Source organism: Siphateles boraxobius, unplaced genomic scaffold, assembly GCF_051911475.1.
Source record: "Siphateles boraxobius isolate OS27281-9 unplaced genomic scaffold, OSU_SipBor_1 20, whole genome shotgun sequence".
NCBI lineage: Eukaryota > Metazoa > Chordata > Actinopteri > Cypriniformes > Leuciscidae > Siphateles > Siphateles boraxobius.
The window spans coordinates 15,525,576-15,535,673 of NW_027508811.1; the positions used below are offsets into that span (position 1 = coordinate 15,525,576).

The 10,098-nt window shown below is 35.5% G+C and overlaps 2 protein-coding genes across 3 annotated transcripts; one reads left to right on the plus strand and one right to left on the minus strand.

Annotated features, from left to right (window-relative positions):
• The first annotated feature begins 442 nt into the window (after window positions 1-442).
• znf511 (zinc finger protein 511) lies at window positions 443-2,891 on the plus strand. Of its 2 annotated transcripts, XM_077237074.1 has the most exons (7): window positions 449-535; window positions 659-701; window positions 896-969; window positions 1,315-1,516; window positions 2,149-2,273; window positions 2,438-2,629; window positions 2,737-2,891. In XM_077237074.1, the coding sequence occupies exons 1-7, from the start codon at window positions 504-506 to the stop codon at window positions 2,801-2,803; spliced, it is 735 nt and encodes a 244-aa protein (XP_077093189.1). In that variant the 5' UTR covers window positions 449-503; the 3' UTR covers window positions 2,804-2,891. The 2 variants fall into 2 exon arrangements, with proteins under 2 accessions (XP_077093188.1, XP_077093189.1); XM_077237073.1 differs by having other exon boundaries at window positions 443-701.
• An 830-nt stretch (window positions 2,892-3,721) lies between these two features.
• On the minus strand, window positions 3,722-6,455 carry msx3 (muscle segment homeobox 3). Its single transcript, XM_077237075.1, has 2 exons — window positions 5,902-6,455; window positions 3,722-5,305 (listed from the first exon to the last, which is right to left on the minus strand). Exons 1-2 carry the CDS (start codon window positions 6,308-6,310, stop codon window positions 4,890-4,892), a joined length of 825 nt encoding a protein of 274 aa, XP_077093190.1. The 5' UTR covers window positions 6,311-6,455; the 3' UTR covers window positions 3,722-4,889.
• Between the last annotated feature and the right edge of the window lie 3,643 nt (window positions 6,456-10,098).

Here is a 10,098-nt window from a genome sequence, read left to right on the forward strand (position 1 = left end):
TTTCTTTTTATAATCATAAGGAAACACTTGGCCAAGGACATGAGTAAGGTAGTAGTTAAAATGTATCACATGTGCTATAAGAAAAACAACAATATAATTTCAAATTGTTAATTTGTTGTCAGTAATATTTTATCCAATGATGGGAGCATCCAGTATCCCAGCGATCCTATTGGACAAGCCGTCAGGAAAATAATGGATGAACAGCATAACAAGAATGAATCTGCTGACACCTTGTGGTTATTTTCCGCAGGTGCAGTTTTTCTCTCAGCTTTTTTTCTGCTTAGGTTCACTAACAGCAGTCAGCAGGAATTGTTTATCAGTATTAGACTATATACTGACTATCAGACTATAAATCAGACTTTTTTTTATTAGATTGTACTGGTTTTACATCAAAATAAAATTACAAGTTTCTCATGAAATCGTACGTCATCAACAGGCTTTTATTTTGAAAGAGCGATGACACGGAATCGCATGGCGGCGTGTACACGGAGTATGTTGACATAATGCTGCAACCCGAATTAATTGAACTGTTGGGGTCTGTAACACCAACAATTCTTGCAGATAAGATACCTGTGATTGATTATAGAAAATACGCTTGTCTTGATTTACAACAAGAAGAAAGAAGTGTTGAAACTGCTCTTTCACCTTTTGGTTTCAGACCTCAACGAGTTCGCATTGCTGTAGAAGATGAATTTTTTGAGGTTGGTAGATTCGACTTGGTCGACAAGAATTTTGCACTTAAAAAAAAAGTTAAATCCTTCTGCCAATATATCAACAATGGCATGCTTTTCTCTCAATATGTTACTTAACCTAAGAGTGTCAAAGTATAAACTACATGACCACATGTGATGATATTTACCAATATCCCGATCCCGATTTCATGTTTCTTCATCAGGATGGCGACATACACAGGCACATGTACCTACGAGATGTCGTGACGGCTGTTGTATATGACGAACAACCTCCAACGTGAGTAATGTCGCTTCACCATTGATATTGCTTTGTAGTTAGGCAAATTACTTAACAAATCATTAATAATCATAATAATATTTGGTAGATCTTATTGAGATCATAATTGTTATGCATCATAATTGTTAAAGCTATTAAATAATTATCATGTGTCTTAGTCTATAAAGAACCTCAGTTGTTCAGCTCTCAAAATGTCCTTGTAAATTTATTCTAGTTCAACTGGATGTCATTTTTTCTCTGTTGCTGTCATTATGTGACTTGCTAGATTACTATTAATGTTCATATTTTGATGAACATCCTCTTGCCTTGACAAATGTATCACTAATAACTCAAACCTCTTCCCAGTATCTCTGAGTTCAGATGTCACATAGCTGGATGCAAACAGTTATTTGACACCTTGGAAGGGTATGAACACCACTACAATTCATTGCATCGAAATGTATGCTCCAACTGCAAGCGCTCATTTCCATCAAACCGACTGCTGGAGATACACATCTTGGAGTGGCATGACTCGCTCTTCCAGGTCATGGCGGAGAAACATTGCATGGTAATAGTACCACCAGATAGGTCATAGAACTGTACTGAGTGATACCTATGGTTGTATGAAGTGCTATGGTTATGTCTTTCATAACATGTTTTTGAGTGGCATGTGTCAGATAGACTATATGCATACTAGATATAGTTTTATTTACCACTTTGATGAAGTTGATGAGAATTGGAGTGTCATTGATTGCAGGCTATCTTGCATTAATTCTTTGGGTTTATGTGTCTACCTACCAGAAAAGAAAATCTACTGTAAAAAAAAAAATATTGGATGATACATAATTTTTTGTAGTGCATACTAACTAAAAATACATTTTCAAGTTTTATATTACTCTATCACTGGAAATACTATTTTATTTTTTTAAGAATTGATATTCATACATTTACACAGAGAAAAGTACCGGTAACCATTAATTAAAATGTTTATGAAATGCTGCCACCTACTGGTTTCAACAGCAGGTTACATTAGACTCACTGCATGTTTCATTGACTTGAAACCAATTTTAAAGGGACAAGAAATAACATTTGTGAAAGAAAATATTAGTACACCTTTTCCTCTTCCCCATACACACTCTCTTTGAACAAAAAAATATCATTCAGCTTTGCTGATTGTGTTCTGTTAATATTGCTTTTCAGTATGAGTGCTTGGTTGATGGATGTGGATTGAAATTCAAAACAACCAAAGAAAGGAAAGATCATCTTATCAGAACACATAGCTATCCAGCAGACTTCAGATTTGACAAATCAAAGAAGAGTGGAAGGTTTGAAATTAATACTGATTGTAAATTGTGACAATTTTAGAATATAGATATTCTAAGTTTGCACTCCTATCCAGTCACTTCAGTCATTTCAGTGCATTTCAATTACTTTTTAAAATCATTTTAGATTGTATTTTTTAAAATTATCTTAATACGCAAATCAACAGAATACGAGGAAAAAAGACTCGGCAACAGAAGGATGCACATATGGAGGTTTCTGAAACAGAAACTATACAACAAGAGAGCTTTGAGAACTTTGAGTCCATGGACTTCTCTCTGACCCCAGATCCAAAAAGCCTTAAGACTGCAGAAGGCGGACCAATGCATGCAGCTAATCTAAAACCACAATATTCATACAAGTGAGTGGATTCATGGTCACGGATTCATATAAATACTTGATTAAGTTTCATTACCCTGTAGACTCAATGATCAGATCTATCTGTGTTGATTAATATCTTTCCTCCAGAGTTCCGTCATCCATTTGCTTCGGTCAAGGCTCAGTCAGAGGCTTCAGAGGAAGAAGGAAGAAGTAGACCAAAGCTTTTATTCAATGCAAACAATTGCAGTAATTTGTCCAGAGCGGCATTTTTGTAATAAAACTTGTAAAAGCAAACTTTAAAAGGGTGTCTTCTCTCTTTGATATTATTAATCAGATCTAAAACTGAGGCAAGAAATTTAAGTGAAATGTCAAGCAGAATATCTTAAAATATTTGCACATATATTGAGTACTTTAAATACATATTTTATGTATTCTATTAAGTGTTGTATGTGCTTTGAGATCTAAAGATGCTTTCAACGAATGGCACATTGATTTGCTCTCTCGCTTGATGCTTCAGACACAAATACGTGGAACTACTCACATAAGACCTGTTATAAACTTGAGATGCAATGGAAGGAATGTGTGTTCTCGAATGGCTTTTACGGGGATTTGGATTTTGTAGCACTATAAAAAGGTTATCTGAAGGACTAGCATTTGGAATCTATACGGATCTTTCGTTTTTCATTTTGGTTGCGAGAGTTCGGGGTTAAGTGTTTGATCCTTTTATTTAAACACTTCTATTCCTCTTTTCTTTTTAATATATATATATATATATATATATATATATATATAGGAGCATATTATATATAGGATATTAGCATATTATATATATATATATGTATATATATATATAGGAGCATATTCGTGTCTATTGGAAATGGTCGTGCTTCCCATTTGGCGCTTAGGCCTATTTTTAAATTAAATGTCTGTAATCGTCCATGATTAAACAATTTAATACATGGAACAATGGGCAGTTTTAAGGCTATAACAATCCTCAGTGAATTACATAGGCTAGCGCTTTTTATAGGTTTATGAAACGTAAGAGAGAGAAAAGAAAGAAAAAATCTCCTGGAGCAATATTAGGTTGAAGTTTGTATTTTTTACTTGTAAATAATGACATTGTACACATCAGTCTCTGTGAAGATTTATTTTTTAATGCAAAAGATGATTTTTCTAATTTGTATATACATAAAATATACAATAATTTACAGAAGATAAATGTAAACACTGTATAAATATCAGCAATTCTATTTGTATTTTTTTTCAAAAGGGCAATGCAAAATCGGTAATATATACGCGTATTTACAATAATAAAAATCTAGACATTAACCTGCAACCTAGCATACATAGTCTACTGAATGGATTATGCCTAAACAGGCCAAAAATACCAAAATACTCTGTATCTACGGCATTTAAAAACGTTTGGTAGGAAAAGTTCAGTAAAAGGATGGTATAATGGACGATGCTGTTTGTCTCCGCATAGCTTCTCTTCAATAAAGACCAACGGAATAACAAGCATCGTATGTAAACATAAAACCGGTAGCCTGTCAAATTAATGGAGGGGAGGGGGGGGGGAGTAAAGTGTAGCGGAGCTCGGGCAGATTTCGTAAATTTTAGCTATCTGGGGTAGCCTATATACAATCTTTGCAATATGCTACAAAATATTTGGTTTGCGTGAAAATACACGTATTCATTAAAAAAGTGGGCTCAAATTGACTATTTCGAATTTGGCTGCAGGTATAGGCTAGGCTAATGGAAATGAGTAATGTCATAAGAAATTAAATGTTTATTATTATTATTATTTATTTTAGCCTATTAGGCGTTTCTGCGGTAAATCGCAACAAGCTCTTTAAGTTAGAAAAAACCTTTTAAAAACCTAATTATAAGGGCATTTCTTTAATAAGAGCTTTGTTGGATCTGGTGGATCAGTGTTTTCTCGCGCATCACCCATCAACAAGTGATGCTGATCAACAAGTGGCACTTGCCAGATCGGCTGTGCCCTCAGTAGAAATAATCTCTTGGAAATTGTTTTCTCTGAGACTAAGATAATCAGGCACACTGTGTTATGTCTGCTTGTTTATAATACAAGATAAAGTCTTCTGTATTCAGGGAAGTAGATTCATTGCACTTTTAAAGCCAATTTGGGGACTCTCACTTTTGGAATAAACTGTGTAGTTCAGAAGAATAAATTCTTTTAAATTGGTATATTTGCTGAAGTTCTTTAAAGAAAACATATTTCACTCGTCATTTGACTGGCAGAACCGCAGCAGACGGTGAACTGAAGGACGTTCTTCAGTCGGTTAAGACAAATAGTACATTCCGTAGGTCACTGGCCCACCGAAAAGTCCCGGGACTGGTAACGCAGGTCTAGCAAAGGAACTGGACGGTCCGTAGAGGGGTGGAGAACCAACGTGTGTTCCGAGTGGGAACGGAAAGGCGAACGCAGGTAATAATGGCTTGGTTGCAAGTTTCAGTTTCTCTAGTTCGGCCTCTTGAAGCCTTTTTGCCTTCGCCCGTCTGTTTTGAAACCAGATTTTAACTTGAGTCTCTGTGAGGTTGAGTGAATTGGAAAATTCCGCTCTCTCTGCAATAGAAAGATACTGTTTTTGACGAAATTTTCTCTCCAAAGCGAGCAGCTGCGAGGTGGTAAACGGTGTCCGCGGTTTTCGGTTGTTCTTATGTTTTCTGAGGGTACACGGAGGTGGACTTGAGTGCCCTGCGAACAAACAACAAAACATTAAAGTGATAATAATTATATACGTTGCCTTGATAACAATGAATTCCTGCGTTTTCCACTTATGCTTCACGTTTATTTTCAGCATGATCAGAAGTAGCCTAGGCTATTCGAAATTGGAATAGCCATAGCTTACTTGAAATGCATATTAAATTGCCTGTACATTCACATCTGAAAATATCAAACGCTATATAGCCTATTTTTAAATCAAATACATCCATTTGCAACGCAGGCTTTTCTTTGCAGAAGTAGGCTACTGGTGGTCAATTATATTCTACTTTTGGATAACATCAATACCTTCCTCTACACATCTCACAATCGTTTTATTTTCAGACAAAAAGCTTATTTCAAATTTATAAGTTATTATTATAGGCTATATATATATATATATATATATATATATATATATATATATATATATATATATATATATATATATATGTGTGTGTGTGTGTGTGTGTGTGTGTTTGTGTGTGTGTGTGTGTGTGTGTGTGTGTGTGTGTGTGTGTATATAGCCTAGGCTATATATTATTAAATTCATGTTTATAATTGCCATGCCTCATCACTGAACAACTCACTTGGCGGAGAAGTGTACGAGGGTGTCTGAAACCAGCCGGACTGTCCCTTGTCATTTAGTTCGTCCATATCTCCTCTCTTGCAGTCGGATAGGTTGGAGACGCTCTCCACTGGGATCTTTCTGTCTGCGTAAAGAGCCATGGGCGAGAGCCTCAGCCGCTCATCTGCACTGGATGTCGGAGATATAATACCAGATTCAGATGACGTGTATAAAGTCCGTGTGCTTGTTCTGTCTGATATTAAAGATTCCACACTGAACGGGAGACTCTGCGCCTTGCCTTTACATCCTTTGACAGTCGCTTTATCGTTGGTTTGACCCTCCTCTTTGTCCGCACTTTTGCGTTCCTGTAATTTTCCTTCTTGGGAGAGTGGCCCTTGAAAAGAATTCATCATGGATGATAGAGGGGCCATACAATAAGAATATGTGAGTCGTCCTGAATTGTACTCGTTCCCCAGTGCCTTTCCCTTCTGCCGTCGCGCTTTTGCGACGCCTGCCTCCCTCTCCTAGCAGAGCGCACTCGCAGCTATAAACTTCCAAAAGTTCTCTTTTTTCCCTGCCGCCCTCCAATCGGCTTGACATTTCACCCACATGACTTTCCGCTTGCTCGTCCTGATTGGTCAAACAAGTTTCTTTGAAACGTCACAATGATTTTGAAAGAAATGTTGCATGGTTAATCATACTTGTCTTGCCGAGGTGGTTTATTGATTGCTCTGGGGGCTCCAGTCTTGGAGGCAAGGAGCCATTTGAGAAGTTTTGTTGCAATTAACCAGAGGGGATGTCTGTATAGCGGGCCTCCGTACTCATTAACTGAACTCTTATTGAAAACATACAGCGAAACAAACCACTTCCTTGGCCTCTTCGTCCACAATTTCTGGGAGATTTTCTTTATAAAAACGCTGGAAAGTGGAGATAGCGGAAACATATTTATATTGCACATGTGATAGAATTTTTAGAGTTTTATTCAACGCTCTAAGATAAGGCGGGTGGTTATATTTTTAAAAATTGTGGTAGCCTCAATTTTTTTTATTGATTTTTTATTTTATTTTAAATTCTAAATTGCATCGTTTCTGTTTTACCTAAAAAAATACAACTATATGTTCAATAGAGAGAGAAAAAAACGTTTAGGCCTATCCATAAAGGCAAAATGGCAGGACAAAATGATGTGACTGAATTGAGGATGATTTTGTCACGCTGCATTACAGCAATTTAAAGCTTGTCTTGGCCCTTTAAGACAGCAGAAAGCCTCCATTGAGGCGCAACTGGCAACCCCTCACCGTAAGTCAAAGCATTTCATAACGCAGACAAGCCCTGTTTTGGAAGGCGCCAGTCTCGGCAAGATCAAAAAGGAAGCTACCTCAGGGAGAATATGCAACAGTTAACTCCACTTAACCAATTGTCCTCGAAGAGTTTAATGTCAAGGCAATAGCCAGAGGGCAATCAGTTCCCACAGACAGCGCGCACCCACTCTGTTAACTGTTGCCTCACATGTCTACTTTTAGAAGGTTTAGACTTTATCATTTTTTTTATTATCGGAGCATGTTTACTTTGCAGATTTCTGCGAAAGAATGAACTGGAGCCATTAGCCCAGTAAAGTTTACCCTACTTTTAAAACGGATTTAGACCTTTTTGCCAACAAGTTAAATTAACTAGCTAACATAAATTTAATAAGCGACTCCTGTAATTAGCCTATATATTTTTTTGTTTAATATTGAATTTTTAAGCATTTTATGAGTTCGTTTTAAAATCATAATATAAAAACGCGTTCATTAAAAAAGGTTTATTAGGCTATAGGCCTACTATGTTTGGTTTTATTTTTAGCCTGCGGCCTGCTTGTGGATCATGACATTCATTTGATCAGTTTCAAGACCTGAAGAAGCATATTTCTTCCAGGAGGAGAGTTAAAATTTAACCTATTTAACAAAAGTAATTATAAAAAAAGTAGCTATAAACGGAAACTTACTGTATAGGCTATGTCAATATAGGCTAGGATGTAGGCTACAATTTATACGAATCCATTTATGAACTACATGATTCACCGATAAAAACTGCGGTTTGCAGACTAATTCTGATTCAAACCGGCTATAGCACTTATGTTTGATGCAGTCTGTAAATAGGGACTATTACGTTTAGTAGCCTAATATTTGATTGACAATTTGTTAAGAGTAATGCCAAATGCCTTTTCTACCTTTCAAGATGAGTGTTGTGGACTTCATGCTCTATGTTTTTCAATTAAAACAACACCGGGGAGAAAAAAGTGGAGTGCTTTTTCTCCTGATCCACAGTGCCTGATCTCGAAAAGGCGGTATTTCAGCGAAATCCTTGGTGAATGTAATTGCTAGGCCCATGTAACCTCCTCCCATGAGAATACCACTCCAAGTGTTCTTCAAAACCAGTGCACATATTGAAACATTTACTAAGGAACTGGTTCTCTGATTTATTACAAAACAAAATACTGTAAGTAGTGTGTCTATGTGCTACTCATTACCCCAAAATGGCAGAAGCTGACATGGGTTAAGATGTGAAAGAGCCCAAACAACTTACATATTTATATAAATATGTGTATAGAAAACAGGACCTTTAAGACTAGTTATTTGACTGATAACTGGAGATTTTCAAAAACAACAATATAGTGATTTTAAAAACTATAGGCTAGCCCTATTACAATTATTCCCCCTAAACCATTCAAATATTTGCTGAGAATTATTATTTTTTGTGAAGAATTATTAATTATACATATTTAGCTCACTTTCTACCACAAAATTAATTCAGAAAATGCTGAAGTTGCCATAGAATAAATTAATGTTCTTGCATTTACGTGAGACATGATATATTTGCTTTTAGATGCTACAAAGGTACAAGTGGACTGTAAAAATGCTTAAGAAAATTGTGTATATATATATATATATATATATATATAAACTATTAATCATATAATAAAATATGATTTAATGTTACTGCTGTAAATCAATATTAAATTATTATGGGATTTCCTTCAATGCTTTCAGAATCCTTACTTTTTAAAATAGTTTTGTTTATGTATTTTTAAATATATATTTTTATATTAACATATTTTAATGACAGTATTTATTGAACAAAAATGAACAAGTATTAACTTAGACATTATTAAAAACATATTATTTTAGCTTAAATATTTGTATAATACTGTTTATTATATATACTGCCCCACCCCATACTGGTGAGCCTTTCGTGTGTGTGGGTAAAAGGCCCACCTTGCCACCTCATACATAAGATTTTTAAACAAAATAAACCACTTTTATGATTTATTTTCACACAAAATATGTTGGTCCATAAATGTTCAATACAAACTTTTTTTTTTCTGCAAACATACACATAAATATTTTCTTAAGGTGTGCCTTTAGCCCTGTTCAGCCCTAAACCAGAAGCCAGACTTGCATCAGTGGGCCACAATGCTCTCATTACTTGTTAACAAACCAAGGTTTTCATATTCTTAGAGCCAGTGTCAAAGTTGATATGTTAAAAGACCACATTATAATTTCTATCTGAAGACATCGCTGTTGACTTTTGCTTCTATATTGCTATTAAGTAATTTCCTTTGCCGTCATCTCAGGGCGTTATTTCATCTCTGGGGAATTTAATGTCATGTGTAACTTTCCTCCAGTCTCCCTTGACTCTCAACCTTTTTTATTGAATAATTAATTTTTCCTGTTACTCTTCTTGAGGTTAGTATAATTGCTTGAAATGTAAACACACAATGTTATTCTTTGGGAATCCCTCTTGACTTGACTATTGCTCTGCCAATGGAACAATTGCTCTTAAGCAGTACAATACTGTTTATGTTAGTCCTCTGTGCATGAGTTCTAAGTTTTTCAAAGATCTGATTCTTGATGGAATGTTTGCCAATGTCCAAGGGGGGTTACATAGATTTCTCATGCATCCTTAGCTTTGATTCTCATGTTTAAAAAAATAAAGCCAAGAAGAATTCTATGCTGATTGCTGAGAGACTTTTGTGGTTGGAAAATGCATCTTTTCAAAGGGAAAATTGTTGGGAAAAGTTGTGTCAGTTATAAAGTGGTACGTTTTTGCTTGCTCCTAGTTCATTGGATGTAAGCAAACCTAAGTGTTCGAAAACAGAAAAAAATGTATAGTTAAACAAATACTCCGCCAATTTAGACTAATAATTCAGATTCATCCCAATATCTTGAATGATGCAATAGTA

Bases quoted from the DNA above. Each gene is read 5' to 3' on its own strand.
- znf511 (XM_077237073.1), top strand. From the start codon at position 504: ATGCTGCAACCCGAATTAATTGAACTGTTGGGGTCTGTAACACCAACA. The intron at 970-1,314 runs GTGAGTAATGTC...ACCTCTTCCCAG, and splicing joins TATGACGAACAACCTCCAAC to TATCTCTGAGTTCAGATGTC. The intron at 2,630-2,736 runs GTGAGTGGATTC...TCTTTCCTCCAG, and splicing joins AAACCACAATATTCATACAA to AGTTCCGTCATCCATTTGCT.
- msx3 (XM_077237075.1), bottom strand. From the start codon at position 6,310: ATGGCCCCTCTATCATCCATGATGAATTCTTTTCAAGGGCCACTCTCC. The intron at 5,306-5,901 runs GTGAGTTGTTCA...GTTTGTTCGCAG, and splicing joins CTCGTACACTTCTCCGCCAA to GGCACTCAAGTCCACCTCCG.